Consider the following 18,022-nt stretch of genomic DNA (forward strand, 5'->3'; position numbering starts at 1 on the left):
ACTCTTCTGCTTCCCGTGCTTCCTCCTCGCTCCAAGGCAAGAAAGGGGGACACTGTTTTGGTTATTTTTATTCTAAGGATGGCCTGTAAGGTAAATTGTTGAATGAAAGAGCTTTCGGAGAGTTTTGTTGATCCACTACAGCGCCCCCTCCTGGCTGAGTAAGGAATGTAATATGTGTCGGCTGAATTGTGTTAAGGTGACAAAATTAAATCCCTGTAAAACATTCAGCCACTCTGTGCCTTTTTCATGAATAGGTGGCTGAGTTGTCTTACGGAGAGTCTTTTGTGAATTTTTTAGGGATAGAAAGAAGCTTTAAAATATCTACCACTTTTTTCTTTTATTCCAAAGATAGCACTTAACTTTAACCCTTTGTATTCTTTCTTTTTTAATTCAGGTGAAATCACATAACATACAATTAACCATTTTATTTTATTTTTAAATTATTTATTTATGGCCACACCAACACATGTGGGATCTTAATTCCCTCACCAGAATCAAACCCACGCCCCCTGCATTGGAAGTGCATAGTCTTAACCACTGGACCGTCAGGGAAGTCCCCAATTAACCGTTTTAAAGTGAACAGTTTAGTGGCATGTATAGTCTCTCTTGATCCTGTTGTATTTTTACATACTTCAAATAAATTAATTTTCATCTTCCTTTTGAATCTTTATTGTTCAGTTTTGAAAATGTGTTTATGAAATTTTGGTTTGATTCAGTTATTTTAATCCTTCTGATATTTAGCTCTTAAGTAACTAGCCATAAGCACTGTTACTGTCTTTTTTTCCTTGTCTATGTCTTTTCCATCTGTGCATATGTGTCTCCACCCCCCCCACCCCCACAGCTTCCATTGCTTTCATTAATTTCAAGGTTGTGAAGTCTTTTGTGGTAAAGGATATATCATACACTTAAAGTTTAATACAATAAAAGTGTAGGTCTGCTTCTGAATCTTCTAGCATCCCTGCCGTAAGCGTCCATATTTATCTTCATTCTCCTTGGATACCCGTCTTGCTAGAGCATTAGTTCTCAGCCCTGGCTGCATATTAGACTCATGGCAGGGGGGCAGGGGGTTGTTTCAAAAGCCTCCTGTGCCCAAGATGCACTCCAGACCAATAAAATTCAGATTTCTGTGGGTTGGACCTATGCATTAGTATTTTCTAGAGACTTACACAGGTGATTCCTGGTCTCCAGAGGAGAGAAAATGGGAGAACAGCTTTCCAAAAAGAATTGAAATAAGAGTGAAAGATTGGAGGCTGTCAGTGAAAGTGGACTCTAGTATTTTGTTTGTTTCCCTGATTAATTTTATTTTTTGCAGGCTTATTCTTTAAAACTGCCCTATTCTGGTGAGGTGTGTATATCAGTATGATATCGCGTACTAGTAAATAATTTGAAAATGCCTTCCCTTCTCTAAGGAGCCAAGACTTGGCTCTGTCTTTCTTTTTACTTTTTTATTAGTCCTTTGTATTCTGGTTCTTGTCATTTGATGCATATTCTAGCTAAGTAAGGAGACCAAGAAACAACACAGCATGACTTCTGTAGCCATTTTTGACATATAGTGTGTATTTCCTCAACCTAAGGTTTCTGTTCTTTTAAAAAGAACTACTTTTAAAAAGGAGTGGTCTGGGGGAGGGGGCAAAAAAAAAAAGGAGCAATCTGACTTTGAGACACTGGCCAGTGCAGTTTCCTTCTAGGCCAGGTTTTGATGCTGCCGACCTTGAAAACTACCCCCCCCCCACACATGTCCTTTACATTGTAATGTTCACCTGGGGCCCCTGGCAGCATTCTCAGCAGTGCTGATGGCTGTCATGTAGGCAGCTGGGAAGATAGGTGATTGTATATTTTAAAGGTGCAGGAGGGGATTTCGTTTCTTTCTTTAGACCACTGCAGAAGAAATTTGTTAGTCGGCATTATGCCTGATTTAAGATTACTGCCTGTGTGATGATTTTAGCATTTTCCTCGCCTCGGCTCCTTTTCAGCAGCTTGAACATTTTTCTTCTCTTCCCTCCCTATGTGGCAAACTGTTTTCAGCCGCCAGCTATGATTTACGACCTGGTTGCTGTGCCAGCATTCCAGCTGTGAGCAGCTGTGTGCACGTCTGGGAACCCCCTCCCGTTAAGCGCCCCAAAAGAGGCTATGCTTCTGAGCCTGTGTGTCCCCTGATTCATGCATGGGATTTCCTGCTCAGTACGGGTCCTGGTATCTTTGGGACCACCTGGATGCTGAAGGCTTTGTATCTCTCAGAAGAAAGCAAGGTGAATGGCAGATCAGAGATTTTATCACGAAAATCAGACATTGGCGATTTAGTTCATTTGGGTAGTCTTTCTAAGTCTTTTTTGTGTTACCATTAGATAAGCTGGCATTATCTTCCATAGTAAGGTTGTTTAAATTAACTGGTTTGTATAAAATTTCACCATTTTCCTCTCACCAGTGCCATCACACCTGAATCAAATCCTGTGCTCCTTATCTAGATTGCATGACTGCAATTTGACCAAGTTTGAATAATCCCCTACAGAATTTTTTTGTTTTAAATCCCTCTCCAGTTTACTCTATAAAGCTAACGACCTATCTCCATCAGGAGGGGACAGGCACAGATCAGGGCCTCTTCCCCAGTGCATGGGGATTATAGTATGTGATCTCTGAAAGAAATTTGCTATTTTACAGTAGTTCTTTGACTCCCTTCTTAATCACTGTTCATTTGTAAGTACAGATGGCTATGCAAAAAGAAGTATTAAAAATACTGGTCAGTGTTAGGTGAACTGAAAGTCCAGAAAACAAAGATTGAGAAGTGGTATACTTGAAGTTTATAAAATGAAAAAGGATTTAGTTTACCTGGACTTGTTTATCATCTGAGAAGCAAGTTTAAGGATATTAGATTAGGGGATGAGAGGAGTTCCTAGATGATGACTCCAGAATATTTAAGGGATATTAAGCAGTTTTAGGCGCCACTCCCAATCCTTAGACCGAATACTAGAAGGACAGCTGCATCTTCCTGCAAAATAGCTCTTAGCATCTCTGTTACTGGCTGACCCAGTATTGTATTTCTGAAGTTCTAAGAACTTCATGAATTGAGTGACAAAAATGGTATCCAGTAATATTAACTTAGGTTGTGCTTTGTTGAGCTGAGAAACAGGGAGGTTTTTTACTCTTACTTCCAAGCTATAACCTTTCTTTATCTTCTGTTTATAGCAGAGCAATGATATCGCTCGGGGCTTTGAGAGAGGACTGGAACCAGAAAAGATCATCGGGGCGACAGATTCCTGTGGTGACTTAATGTTCCTAATGAAATGGTGAGAGAGATTGGGCCTCCCTCTGCAATTGTGTTTCTTTACGGTGACTTGAATTCATGTGGAAGACTGAGTATTCCCCAGCTAAGAATTCTGATAGTCAGGGATCTAAATTTTTAACTGATATCCGCTGTCAGTATTAAATGGGAATTATGGTTCAGAGTGGATTTAAGATTGTAAAACTTTGGTATTAAGCCAAATTACATTAGCCCACATACCAGAAAATGGTAGAATTGAGGTAGGAAACATATAAACATGACCTAACCATTTATTTACACAGTTCTGAATCATTTACCGTTACACCATGAGCCTGTGGCCATGGGACAGAAATTGAGTGAGGCTTTCTGCCACCACTGAAGACCAAGACTGCTGAATAATGTCTAAAAGAGAAAACTAATCTTAACAAAAAGCATTAAGGATAATACTAGCCAAAGCACAAGTTATTTCATCCGGTGGAGGGAATAGCTCTTAGAGGAAAGTGTAGTTACTTCCCCTCAGCTTGGTTTCTTAAAGACAGAGTGATTTATGGTGTAGCCCCACTACCTCTCTGTTTCCAAGTGTTCTGGCTTGTGATTTAAGTTTGATTTAAGCAGGGTTCCTGCTACAGTGCCACTAAGGAAGCTAATTACCTTAAAAGTTGGATAGTCAGGAGGTTTAATATTTTATCTGATCGAAATTTTGCTGGTAAATTACCCAGAAGCCTATATTTGAAGAATCACTATAATCTGTCCAAAGTCAGGAGCTGTATTGACTGCTTTTCCCACTTATCCATATGTGGAACTTAACGATTTACATTCACATATTAACTAGCTTTTTCCACCATAATCCAAATTTGGGTAGCTGCTCTAAGCTGTGTGTTTTCCCCCTCCTCTTCCTACCCATAATGCTTACCTCCATGAGTTCAGCATCTCCATTTTCTAGAAAAGGAGTTAGGTGGAGGGGGAAAAAAAGGAGTTAGTTGTCTTTTCCCACATCTCAGTGGAATTTTAATTAAAAAAATTTTTTTTTTCTTGATTTGGAATCCTGGTTAAGGAACTTGCTAGATTTTTGTTGTTTTTGTTACGCTGGATAGTAAAGCAAGTGTAACTTGGGTAATTGAAATTTGCAGCTAATTACTGCATTTCATTTTAGTGACTAGGTTTTACATTCTTTGCTGACTTAAATTTGTATTTTCTTATTGTTCCAACCTACAGTTCTGACCAAAAGGATGAGTGTTTAAAAAGTCAAGAGATGAGCAGGGTTAGGACCCTTTCATGATTCAGATGATCCAGAAACTGGATTGAGCAATTTATGTGTAATCAATAGGACTGAATGTAGCTTTGATTGTGTGTTCACTCACATGCTTATACACACAAATAAAACTTATGAGAGCAGAATTTATATAGTAGTTTTAATTTTCAGCCTTTTAATTAAACCCGCTATGTGTTCCATCTATTCTAGCTGAAGACTTCTGTTTCTTCCTGATGTAGTAGTTAAATGATGTTTACTAACAATTTGATTCACTGACTTAAGTTTCTCCTTGAAATCATGGAGCCGTTAGGATCCTTTTCCCTTTGATGGAGAGGAAATTAAGTCAGCTAATTCATAATTCAGTAATACAAACCAGTGTTTGGACAGACTGTCATTCTTCCTCTCTTCTAAGTCTCATATTCTTTCTTTCCAGGAAAGACACAGATGAAGCAGACCTGGTTCTTGCAAAAGAAGCTAATGTTAAATGTCCACAAATTGTGATAGCATTTTATGAAGAGAGACTGACGTGGCATGCATATCCTGAGGATGCGGAAAACAAAGAGAAAGAAACAGCAAAGAGCTAAAGGAGGGGGTGGTCTCTGTCATTTCTCTTTGTACATAATACATTCAGCTCCCTGCCTCCTCTCCTTTCTACCCATCCCCTTCTATCCTAAACACATCCATAAAAAATGTGCTTATCACTGTGCTCCACAGGAGAAATGTTGGTATTGGTTCTCTTGTAACATAACTGATGGTCTGATTCATGATAAGTGTCTCTCTGTGAAGACCAGGCATTTACATACTGTGTGTAATTCCCAGCATTTTTTCCTTTGCCCTACTCTCTTCCTTCTGCTCCCCTGTGACCTCAAGATGAATTTTAACTTTTTAATCACCTTAGAGTCTTGATCTTTTCAGGGTTGGTTGCTTTTTAGGTGGGGGATTTTGTTATAATGATGTTGAACTTTGGTTTCTTGCTTTGGCTCTTAGAACATGTTGATGACCAGCTAGCCTTTGTTTTGAGATGTTGGGATGGAAAAGATGTTGCCCGTCTTTTTAAAAAGCCAATAGCAACTGCCTACCTGTTGGGGCTTTCCCAACCTCATTCAGCTCTACCCAGGAGAATACAGGGTTCCTGATGTGATCTTCTGGGCCGCCCTGTGTCGTTCATCCTCACCATCCTCCCAGAAGAGTGGCATCCTTTGGAGGGCTTGAAATTTTACATTCAGATTTGTCAAGGCACTCCTTCTACCCCCAGGACTTTTGGCCTTATTTCTTAGCAGTCCCTGATTCGGCTTCTGCAAGTTGGTGAAGTCTGTTAGAAAATGACAAGATTATTAACTGGAAATTTGTAGCTATTAGTACATGAGGATGATGGGGTAGGATACAGTTGTCTTTACTATCACGTTTGGCATGTATGTGTTACTTCCTTCCATCTCTCCCATTTGGATTATATATTTACGTAGGTGTGAGTGACTGCCTGGTGCTTGTGCCAAGGTGCTAGGCACCCTCCAACCCTGCCAATTTTTGTGGCCTCCCAAAGCAGTCATGTTACCAAAGAGGCTTCAGACTTCTCAGTGGACCCCACTTTCCCCTCCACGCCATTATTTTCAGTGGGGAATTCTTGGAGGGGAGCCACTGGCCACAGTATCAATTTTAAATATTCATAGCATTTATAATCATAAATTCCTTGCTTTGTTGACTTCTGGATTTGCCACCAAGAGTCCCCAAAGTATTACTGCCCTTCCTTTTTTCCACCCTAAAACTCTTAGTTGGATCTTATTTTTTTTTTTTTTTATTAGTTTCTGTGGAAGACTATCAACCTCTGAGAATGACAGGCCCCAGCATTAGCATGTTGACACAACCTCTCCCCAACTCAGCAAAGTATTTCTTTTTTGGCTTCTTCCTGCTTTGCCATTATGTTGAGAGGTTATTTTTCTGATTATTGCCTTCAGCCTTTGTTCCCCAAGAAACACCCTACTTCTCTTTTCCCTTTTTTTCTTGTAGTAAAAAGGGGCTAGAGAATCAAGACTAAAAGTAAGGAAATAGCAGGGTTTTGAGCATCCTTGTCCCAGCCTGAAGCTGAGGAAATAAGAATAAATGCTTGAAATAGCCTTAACTCTAGAGTTCACCAGCCATTGAGGTTGTTTTTGTGGTTGCTTTTGATTTTTAAAACATATAGCTGTCTGGCCAGGAGCATTCAACCATCTCTAGATTTTTCAGAGTAATGAGGGGAATGGAGAGATTGATCCAGTTCACAGATGAGCCAAATAATATGCAAATCATATACCCATTCATAGCATTTGTTAACATTGCTTCCCTGCTCAGCTGCTGATTGAATTCTGTGTGCTTGTATAAATTATGTCAAAGATTATACTGCACAGTTGAGAAGACAGCTGTTGCTGCAGTGACATGACAGACTGGAACAATGAAGCTTTTGGTTTTAGCCATCCAGGAAAATCCTTCTGAATGGTAATGTGATTGGGTGAGAACTCATAACCCACACCTCAAATGGGTAGGAGTTTGATCTCCATCTTCCTTAACTAAAGGAATTAGAGGCCTAGATCAAGTGCTGGATAATTGACAGCTGTTAGTACTTAATCTGATGGGCATCTGAAAGAAAGGATGGTCAGAAAAAGAGGTTTTTCATGCGAGTAACTAAGGATATCAATTAGGATGTGCTAGAACAGGACAAGAGCAGGCCAGAGCTGCTGAGGAGACCATCCGGGTCTCTTAATCTGCAGGTGGAGAAAATGACAGCTCATCCATGTAGCTAGTGTGTGTCTCCCAGGAGGAGTGGGCATGTAAACAGTACAGTGGCCACGTTTTTAGAGCGCAAATCTAGGCCATGGACAAAAAAAAACAGCCGAATTATTTGGTACTGAGATTGGTCTTGAGAAACCTGGGACACGTGGTTGCCAGGGTTATGGGTAATGTTTAAGACATTCATCAAAATCTGATTTCTTTCAACAAAAAACCCCCAGTATTGTCTTCTATTCATCACTGCTTTAATACTTTAGTTTTCACTCCATTCATCTTTTTCTGTCCACAGTTATTGAAATCAAGGTCTTATACTGTGTGCTGCCCAAACAACTTGTTCTGTCCCTGCCTATCCACAGCCAGTTCTGTAGGAATAGAGGGAGCCAGCCGCCAGTACTCATCTCAGCCCTTCAGGAGAAAGGAAACTAGACGCCTGCCCGTGCCTCCAGCATTTGGTTTGTCGAGTAGCTGTCCAGGCTCTTGGAGAATTGCAGCCTGAACAGAAACCTGCTTTCATTGGGCTTTCTCCTCTCAGAACAGTTAGTAGCCCTGGGCTAAGCACTCTTAAATACCTAGGTCTCAGGGGCTCAAAGTCTGTTTTTCCTGTGTTAGTCCTCTTTCAAAACATCTTCCTAATCCTGAGTTTCTTCTTGTAATCAGCATTCAAGGATTTCTCCTTCCACAGAATGTGGCAGAGCTGTGAGCAGCAGAGTCTACCAAGTCAGCATGGCTGCTTCTCTAAGCCCTGGGCTGGACAGAAGCCCTCACGTTAAGATCAGCTGTTAGAGAATGTCAGCCCTGATGGAAGCACCCGTTTTTAACCTGGAGAGGGCCATATCATTTTTCCTTCTGCAGTCCAGTTTTCCTCTGCTCAAGGGAGCATTTGGATCTGTGGTGTTCTAACACTCGAAAGTTTAGATGGTTCTTGGCAGTCCCTCAGCCATATATCTGTACTACTTTTTATTGTTGAAGAAAAGTTGGTCTTGTTCTTGGGCAGTTTTCAATTATTCTTAACTCTTTGTTCCTGTGCTGTAGCCTCCCTGCAGTTCAATTTCCTTATCTTTAGGCCAAATCCTGGGGCTTGGGGGAAGGTGCTTGTGATTTTCATCTTGTGATTTGGCTGGATCTATTTTTAGCCCAGCTTACCTAAGGTGCACAGGGGTTGGAGGGATCCATGTTTGGGCCAGCGAGTGATTGTCTTTGCCCTTAGGGTTTGAATTCTGGGGCCTAAAATAAGATCACGGTGACACAAGAACCTCAGGAAGGGTTATGTCATTGGATTTGAGATGTGGAAATGGTTTCTTACAAACAAGGTCAAAGAAAAAGCTCGTTTAGCACCCATAACTCCATCCTTTTGGTTTAGGTTTTTAGAGTGAAGGTTAAGAGTGCTGAGATGTGTACTATTGTAATTAGACCACCAAGCAAGCATACCTGTCAGGGCAGAGAGAGGAAAGGTCTGAACCCAGTGTATTTATTCATTTTGGCTCTACCACTAATCATAAAAGTTACGTTTTTCAAAAACAGGGGTGTTACCTGGCTTGCCCCTAAAAGCATATGCTCAGAATTGGGCCCCCCACCCGCCCAGTTAGTCACTGGATTTGTATTGAGCTGTCCAGTTCCCGTCACATTAGTGTACATCAGCATTTACTTCATTCAATGGACAGTTTTTTGTCCCTGGGGATGCAAAGTTCAAAAAGATGCAGTCCCTGACCTCAATTTTCATACCGCTGCATAGTGTAATAAATGTTATAAATGGGCACCTATTTTATATTTGGGGGCAGAGACCACTGGTTGGTGTAGTTTGTGGTTCTAGAGTAGTAGGGTGATGGTTAGGTTCATGTGTAGAAAAGATCTGTGACCTTGGATGAACCAAGGTAACTGGCCATAGATGAACTGCAAGGGTTTGTTTTAGCCCAGAAAGTAAAGATAACAGGTTTAGTTAGAAATGCTACTCCTGAGAGAGAACAACAGGTTAAGTGGGGGTTGACAACCCCTGGCTTTGGTCCCTAGGTTCTTTGCTGAAGTATTTAATAGTATAGTTAATCCTTACTTGTGGAAAGCATCAACTGTGTTGCAGAGCCAGTTTTGTGTTGTTACTTCATCGTAGATTCTGTAAAATGTATTCCTTGCTGATCAAGAGTTGCTCACACCCTTTTCAGTTTCTCATCCTTTTTGAAGGAATTAACATGAGGCTGATTTGGAGCTTAAAACAGGGACATACTTTCCAATGACAAAAGATGTGCTGAAAAGGCGGCTTGGGCCCATCTGGTGACACCTGGGCCTCTGTTCTGGACATTGTAGTTTTATTTCACGCTGCAAGATGGTGATTTCTAAGCAGATGCTTTGGTCAGTTATGCGGAAGCCTCCCAGAAATACATGTGACCTGGAGTTTTGGACTTAATCTGTCTGGGGAGGTCCAGGGTGAGGCCGAGCCATGCTAAGAAAGCCATGTTAAGAAACAGTCTGACCTTAAGCAATGTCCTAGTTCTGACCATGTGACCACAGGAAAAATGATACTTTTCTCTGCATGCATAATTGAGAGTTGGATAATTGAAAGTTGACTTAAAGGTGAAGGTTCTTTGGATAGCTTCATAAAAATTCTAGTTTCTTTTTGCTTGCGCTGAATTTCTTGAATTTTAAACTACCTCATCTTGTCTTTTTAGAGCTTCTTCAGTTTGTTGTTGCCACTTTAACATCGTGCTTTACTCTGACTGTTTTCTCAGATAGAATATTTCCTCTTTGTTGAGAGCATGTTTTCTAGCCTTCTGTTCTGATCCTCATTTCACCTAACATCTCATGTTGCTCCTCTGTCAGAGAAATGTTTTAAGATAGTTTAAAATCCTGGTTCATTGGAATAAAGTGATCCTCCTGCTATTTGTCTCTGAGGTCAGTAAGAGAAGGAGTTAAAACAAGGTGGTAGGGGAGGGGACAGACCCTGCACTGGAGGCAGCCAACAAGGGAAGAGCCATTAATTAAGACAATTTCAAAGTCAACTGATTGTGATCATTAATGTCACAATAGATCAAAACCTAATTATCACATCCTAGGTAAGAGCCATCAGTATTAATCAGAAAATCTAATAGGAAACTATTATCAAGAAATTAGGCCAAATTGAATGCAGTGAACGTTTTATCTTGTCATTCTCTCTCCTCTCCTTTTTCTCTTTCTCTTTTTTAATTTGGTGATGTCCCCTGGCATTGATGAGTGTGACCCTCACAGTTGACCCAGGCCCCAGTGGCCAGTTTGTCATGCTTTTTGAGGAATTCTAATGCAGACTGACCCTGAACTGTCACTGCTGCTTTAATCAGTCTTGAACTTTCTCATCACCTGGACTTACCGAGTGTGATCAGCAGTCAATGAAAAAAGGTTTTTATTTAGGTCTTGAAGTGGTTGGTCCTTCCTGGAACTAGAGTCTCTCTGGTGAACGTGATACTGTAGTGTGTTAACTCACTGTTTGAGCTTCTGATGTATGTAGGATCCTGTTGCTTTGGCTACTGCAAGTGGGTATGGAGGAAAGGAGGTGCTTCCTGCCTGGAGATTCTTCAAAAAGACTTTAGAAGATGTCGAGTGTCATCATATCACGGCACTTTTAAAGGTTCAAGTCAGTGTTTTGCAGTTTCCAGTAGCTTACAAGTTAATTGTAAACCAGGACTGGCTGTGGGTTTAGTTTAGTTTATCCCCTAGTTTTAGGATAACAGTCAGTGATTTCTACCAGAATCCAGTATAAATCCAAAGGGGGTGGGGATATGTTTTTCTTTTCCCTTTTGTCAAAGATTTAGGCCTCTGGCAGGAGGTAGGAATATTACTAGAGTCTCTGACTAGTTAATAGACATCACTTCATACCACTTCGTACCCTCTCCCTAAATGGAAAAATAAGTGTCACCATCTGTCTCTTTCATCTTGAACTGATGTGAAGATACCACAACTCCTGAGGTTGAGCTGAGGCAGAAAGGGTGGAAAGCTGCCACCCCTGGGTGTCATGGGGGAAGGACGAGTGGCAGCAGCTGGTTGGTGCCAAGGTTCCCAGGGGAGCCTGTAGAGAAAGTTGCCACTGCCGTTGCTGGCCTTTCCCCACCAGCGTGGAGCTCAGAGCACTCCCCACTGCCACTGAAGAAGTGGTTCTTGGCGTTCTGCTTGAGCGTGGTCTTGCTTCATTCTGAATTTCAGGATTTGGGTTACTCAGTATAGAACTTTGAGAAGTCAGTGTGACTTAGTCCTTCATGTCTTATGATAAACTGAGTATTTCTTTATAAAAGAATTCATGCCCTTAATGTTTGAAGTGTAACTTTATTTTCAAAACACCCATTAATGCATGACTTTCAGAAGTAGTTTGTTTCTTCTCCAAGACTCCTTGTGTTATGCTGGATAAATAATAGGCCATCAGTTAATACTTGAGGGTTGATTGAGTTCATCTGGTTTGCAGAGTGAGATGTGCCTACCGACTTCTTTTGCTCTCAAGTGCACTCTGAGAAAAAAAATGCTCCAGGGTGTGGAACAAGAATTGAGTGGATGTTGACTGTGTGCCAAGCTCCTCCACTGATTCACAATGGCTGACCTTGGGCAAGTCACTCCTTTCAATGCCTCAGTTCCCCATCTGTCAAATGGGGGTAATAATTCTGACCTACCTCACAGGGGTGTCGTGAGGCATTGTAAATCACAGTTGACAGAATACTTAAGGGTCCTCCATGGAGGATGCCTTGAGCCGAAGTCTAGGTTTTGTCCTCACTGAGTTGTCCCAAGGCTGGAACTACTTAGTGACCTCGGCAAGTTCTCTGCCCCCCACCCCTCATCAAAGCTGCTAGTTCAGATGTTGACAGTGTTTTCATGAATGAGTCTTCATAGTCCAGACTTAACTTAGGATGTTACGGGGCACGGCACTCAGTATTTCTGTCTTGCATCCACAAAAAGAAGCTTGTTTGAGACCTGAGAGCATTGGATTAAGGAGTCGGCTGCTGCTGCTTGTTTCTCTGCAGGTTGGGAGTTAAGGCTTGGAACATACTGGAGCTGTCTCAGGAGCGAAGTACACACCGTGGGCGTGCTTTATGTTCTCACTCCCTGAACTGATCCCAGGACATCTGGGTCACCACCTCTTCTAGACATCTGTCCTCCAGCCTCCGCCTCCCCGTAGGAACCAGCTGGTTCAGTAAACATAACTGCTTCCTCCATCCCCCACCAAACAAAGAGCCACAGTAGAAGGTTTTTTTTTTTTTTCCTAGAGACATGATTAACACTCAGAATTGGGCATTGATACTCCTGAGAGCTTCATCCAGTTCACTGTTTTCAGCATCTGTCATCTCTGTCAGTGTCCACAGTCTGAACCTGACTGACCTTTTTTCCTTCTGGTTTGGGAAAACTTTCGGACACTATCTGCCCAGGTGTGGGCTCAAGAGCCTTACTCTCCATCTCAGTCTAGGGGCTCAGCCGGCTCCTCTTCTTCCCAACAGGGCTCTTTCTCTCCCTCTCCTTGGCCCTAGATGTGTAACCCACGAAAAAGCACAAGGTCCTGGCCCCTTGCTGCAGTCACATTCCAGTTCTTGGTGTTTTGTGAACTCCTCTGTTCACCGCGCCGGCAGCACCAGGCGGTTCTGGGGAGGCCTGGAGGGTGGAGAGAGCACCACCTGCCATCCTGCCAAGTAGTCAGGAGCTGATTTGCCCGCAGCCCACAGGCTTTCCCACCCCTTCCCACAGGATGGGCTCCGAGAGACTTCAGGAGCTGGGTTTCTTTAAGCACTCAGTACCATCCTGAGCAGCAAAACAAATCACACTTTGTAGCCAGATTTCTGAATGGAAAAATGGGAAATTGAATTCTCTATGGACCTTTTTGATTTGTGGGGGAGTTTTGGTTGTGTTTCTTGGTTATATTTCAGCCAAACATGTCTGCTTTTGATTTTTTTTTTTTTAGGATAAGTGATATATATATATGTTCGCCTTTTAAATGTAAATGTTTCAAAGTAGGCAATTTACGTGTTTCCACACCTGACATCTGATGCAGACCTCATTCTCTCCCCCCTTCCGCCCACCCCCTTTCCCTCTTTTCATACTCTTGTATTGGTTCTAATAAATGGTTGCTTTTCAAGTATGGATCCTGAGTGGTGGTTTGAAGATGTGGGTCTTACCCTCCTTCCTTAATTTGGTCTCAAACGTCAGCCAGTAGCAGCACATGGATTTCTGAAAGAGCTGGGAGAAAAGGGCTTTCTTCTAAGCATTCTTGGTCTCTGACTTTCTGCAAACAACCACAGGGTGGCGGGAGCCTGTGGGAAAGAGAAAGCATACCCTGTTCCTTCCTTCCCTTAACCCCTTCAGATTCCATGCCTTCCTTCTGAGTAGAGCTCCTGTCTGCTCCAAATGACTGGAAGAATAAACATTAACCTTTAGGGACCCCTAGAAAAGTCAGCTCCTAGTTCCTGAATTTGTGGAAAACCACATGGACAAACAGGCTTGAAAATCCCAATACATGTGAGTTTATAAATATGATCTTTTTGATTTGCTTCACAAATACCAAAGGAATTGAGCACCCAATGATTGTGGGGCATGGTGGGGGGTGAGGGGCAATTGGAAGTTGGATTAGAAAGGAAACAGATAATTAAGCATTTGCTGGGTAATGTAAGCCTGTCGCAGTTCTGAATCTCAGGAACATGGGCAGAACCTCAGGGGCAAGAAGTGAAGACAGAGGGATGCCAGAACCCAGACATCCTCCCACTGAGAGGCGCCTCCTCTCTTTTTCCACCATCTCTTATCTGCAATTCTCCCTCCTGTTTTCCCTTCTTGCTGCTGAGTTATAGGGTCTCCCCAGTCTAATCTCGTAAAGTCTTATGAAGACATCTGTAGGTTGGCTGGTTTAATGGTCCATGACCTCATAAACATGGGACAGGAGAGCCATTTGGTCCACTTCAGAGCCAGACCCTTCTGGACATTATTTATTTCCTACCTCTGAAGCTGGGGACTGCTTGCCCCCTTCCCTTTCCATCTCTTTCTAGTTCTCTCACCATCACGCCACTTTATTTCTGCCTTGGGCCCGTCAGAAAGCACGACTCCGGAGTTTTGACACTCGCTCCCACTCCTGAACAGCCGTGTCTGGGTTTTGTTTCCCTCCGGTGTGTCGGGGTTTGCCCGCCCCGCACTCAGCGAAGCTCTCCGCCGCTCATCACTCTTCTCCCGGGAACCCTGGCCCTCAGCATGCCGGATGAGGTTTCGGCCGGCCGGCCAGGCACGCCTCCCCCTTTGTCTCCACTGAAGGCCTGCGGAGCTCGCAAAATCAATGCAGCCCCGACAGCCTGGGGAAGATGGAGGGCCGCCGCGTGGGAGTCTGTGCTTAGCTGGATGACTTGAGTGCATAGCTTGAAATCGCCCTGTTAAGAGCAAGCAGCCCCCCAGGCAGCCTCCCGCTTTTGGAAGGAAGTGAGAGGGGGCCCCCAGAGCCCCCGTGCTGGGAGCCGCTGGTGTGTGCAGAACGCAGCCCGTTACAGCCTGTGGATAGGCCAAGAGGCTATCCAGGCCTGGCGTGTGACCTGTGGTGGTGGGTGGGGGTCAGATAAGGCAAAGCCTGGCCAACTGGTGTGTGAGCACGCCACGTGGGCACAGTATGGAGGGTAAAGTGGGAGGGAGAACCCACATAGACTCGCCTGCATAAAGTTGTGAACCTGGTGAAGACACCCGAATGCAAGGTTGTTTCCTCCTCCCAGGGTTCTCCTGCTCCCCCAACCCCCCAGCTGTAACATCTTGCTTTCCAGGTGCCAGTTCCCTCCTCTTGCAGCTTCTGTCTTTATTTGTGCCTCGGTGTTTTTTATGGTTTCTCCCTTTTGTCTACTCCATCGTGTGTGTTTTTCTCTTTCTTTGTCTTTTTTTTTTTCTTCTCATTTCTGGTCTCTACCCGCCATGTTCTCTCCACCCCCTTCAAAGTCCATAAGCAGCCTCAATTTGGACATTTAATTTCAACCCCATCAAATTATTATCTTTCTTGCAACAACCTGGGACTCTTTATGAGCTCTTTCTACCCCACGCCACTGCTGGAAACAGGTGCATCTCTTTCTCTGTATAATGTGGTGGCCCCCACTCCCTCCCACCCCCCAGAATGGGAGAGGCGATGCCGGCTCCGCGGCCTCATGCCTCCTCTCAGCAAAGCCTTGTGCGATCATTTGGTTATGAGCCAAGGAGAGAGAAAGAGCTGCTGAGAATTGAGCTTGCTGATAAATATGGGGGCTGCTGAGATGAAAAGGTTTGGGGTTATTATTGCACCCTTTCCTCTCTCCCCCTCCACCCCTTCCTCCTGCTGCTGCTCTCTTCTGGGGAAGGAAGCTGGTGAGGAGCGGAGGCACTGGCCACAGCTGCTGCAGCTTATGAAATTCTGCTTCTCCATCTGCAGCAAGGGTGGGGGCGGGGCAGATGAGCTCTGCCAGGAGAGGTGGGGGGCAGGGATGCTGAACCCCCTGCCTGGGCTGTGCAGGAATGTGATGGACCACTCCTGCTACTTCCAAGACCATGCAGCACCTCTTCTCGAAGCCTGTTTCCGCCTTACTTCTCAGCCCCGACTGTAACCTGCTGCTGCTTTCCATTTCAACTCTCCCGGCAAGAACTGGGAGAGTCAGCTCCCAGAGACCTGGAGCTGACCGGGCTCTGGCATCTGTCACAGCCCCCCTGCCTCTAATCCCTGTCTCGCTTCTCCATTCCAGTCTGCATCTAGAGCTGGGAGCTGGAGGGGATGGAACTGCCACTTTGATCCTGGGTGAGAGCAGGGGCTGTCTGTTCCTCAAAGGTGTTGTTGGGGAGGATGCAGGCACGTCCACTCCTGGACTAGGACACCGCATCTCTCCACGTGTTCACCCTTCCTGCCTCTCCTCCACCACCTGACCCCCTGACTTTTTCTCCTGTTCGTCACCTGCTGTCACTTTCTGCTTTTCCCTTTTAAAATCATTTAAAAAAATTTCCCCCCTTTTTTCTCTCCTTGTTCTTTTATTTTCATGTTACTAAGAGTAGACAGTAAGAGGGCTTGAGCGAAGGGGTTGAGAGAAAATGAAAAGTACATTTTTTCCCCCACTTCTCCTTTGGAGGAATGGGGAAGAGTATCACCTGTTTTCCTTTTTCTGGGGATTGGAGCATCTCTCCACCCTCAGCCCTTCTGATTTTCTCAGCAATGATGTCTAAAACAGGGATTCTTAACCTTGAAAAACCATTTCTATTTTTATTGGTTTCTTTATGATTTTGTAGGGGAGAAAAAACCTTACCATCCCTACAAAGTCAATTCATTGTGTGGTATTTTTCTGTGAGAATTTTTAAAATAATAACTTCTGAGAATTTCATAACCCTCCTTGAGATGACTAGAGTCTCAGGTGTTGTAACCAGTCTGGAAAACACTGATCTTTAGTGTCCAGCTAAACCAATTGGATACTTATTTCTGTATGAATTTGTTGCAGCCTTTCATCATGGGAGTAAAAACTTTCTTCCTGGGGGACTCCTGTTGCCCCATTTATCAGTTTAGGGGATCAAGGGCAAGTCAAAACAGTTCTCAAATTCCTGCCCTAACGCCAAAAGGCCAGCCCAGCCTGCCTTGTAGAGGGAGGTGAGGGACTGTCATCTGATCTCTCATCCCCTCCCTTTATTTCACCCCACGCTTTTTTCACTCATTGCAAATCTGAGGGTTTGGATCAGAGGTTTCCGGTTTGGATTAAGGAGCTGGGTTAGGCAGGATTGGGGAAGAACTTGCAAGCTTGGATTGGAGGAGGTGGAACGGAGGAGGTGGAACAGGGGAGGGAGGGCGGGAGAGAAAAGGGGGTACAAGGATGTCCCCGTGAAAGACTGGGAGACCAGAATTAAAGGAGGAAGGATGGGAGAACGGAGGCTTGGAAAACCATGACGTGCTGGGGGCATGTGCGCATGCGCGCGTGCCCTACCACAGATAGGAGGAGCGAGAACGCTCACCGCGGAGCCTGCAAGGCCCTTCAAGACTGAACCCTCTGCGTCCAGGCATAATATATTCTCCTTCACCCGATGCAGCGGGCTGGAACTTTACTTCTGAAGAGCTCTGGGCAGTGAATCAATGTAGTGTTTACTCTCATGTGTCCTGAGTTAGAATCATCTTTGCTGTGGACTGGATGACCGCCCAGAAAATCTAGAGACTGTTTTAAATTTGGAACGCCCTTCTGCATCCTGAATGACTTCATTTTCCACCCTGGTGTAGGAGGTGGAGTGCCTGAAGTCCTGATATTTCTTCCTTCAATGCCCAGTTTTGCTTCCAGCATCCCAGGAAGCGTCTGAGAGGAGTGTGTTGGGTGCGGTGGGATGGCTGTACAGGGGTCCCATTGACTGAAGGCAAGGTCTGCTAATGTGCATTAGTGATTTCTCAGAACAAAATAGTTGTTGCTATCCCCCCCAAAATAGATCAGGCAAACAGCTCCCCTTTTGCCACCAAGGAATCGGCAGGTCTGTGTGTGTATGAGAGTTGAAGGGGTGTGTTAATTTGAGTATAATCAATCCTGAATATTCATTGGAAGGACTGATGCTGAAGCTGAAGCCCCAATACTTTGGCCACCTGATGCGAAGAACTGAGTCATTGGAAAAGACCCTGAAACTGGGAAAGATTGAAGGCAGGAGGAGAAGTGGATGACAGAGGATAAGATGGTTGGATGGCATCACTGACTCAATGGACATGAGTCCAGGAGGTGGTGATGGACAGGGAAGCCTGCTGTGCTGCAGTCCATGGGATCACAAAGAGTCGGACACGACTGAGCGACAGAACAACAATTCTGAATATATGTTTT

General features: G+C 44.1%; 1 protein-coding gene across 5 annotated transcripts in view; it reads left to right on the forward strand.

Annotated features, from left to right (window-relative positions):
• The window catches only part of CBX5 (chromobox 5), a 34,513-nt gene extending 21,166 nt beyond the window's left edge, over nt 1–13,347 (forward strand). For 4 of the 5 annotated variants that reach the window (XM_043882018.1, XM_043882039.1, XM_043882026.1 and 1 more), the window contains 2 exons: nt 3,184–3,284; nt 4,945–13,347. In XM_043882018.1, coding sequence (XP_043737953.1) covers nt 3,184–3,284; nt 4,945–5,095 — 252 coding nt within the window. In that variant the 3' untranslated portion in view covers nt 5,096–13,347. The remainder of the gene's footprint in view (nt 1–3,183; nt 3,285–4,944) is intronic. The other variant, XM_043882048.1, reaches the window with a different exon arrangement.
• Nucleotides 13,348–18,022: the final 4,675 nt, after the last annotated feature.

The sequence above is a fragment of the Cervus elaphus genome, chromosome 3, assembly GCF_910594005.1.
Source record: "Cervus elaphus chromosome 3, mCerEla1.1, whole genome shotgun sequence".
Classification (NCBI taxonomy): domain Eukaryota; kingdom Metazoa; phylum Chordata; class Mammalia; order Artiodactyla; family Cervidae; genus Cervus; species Cervus elaphus.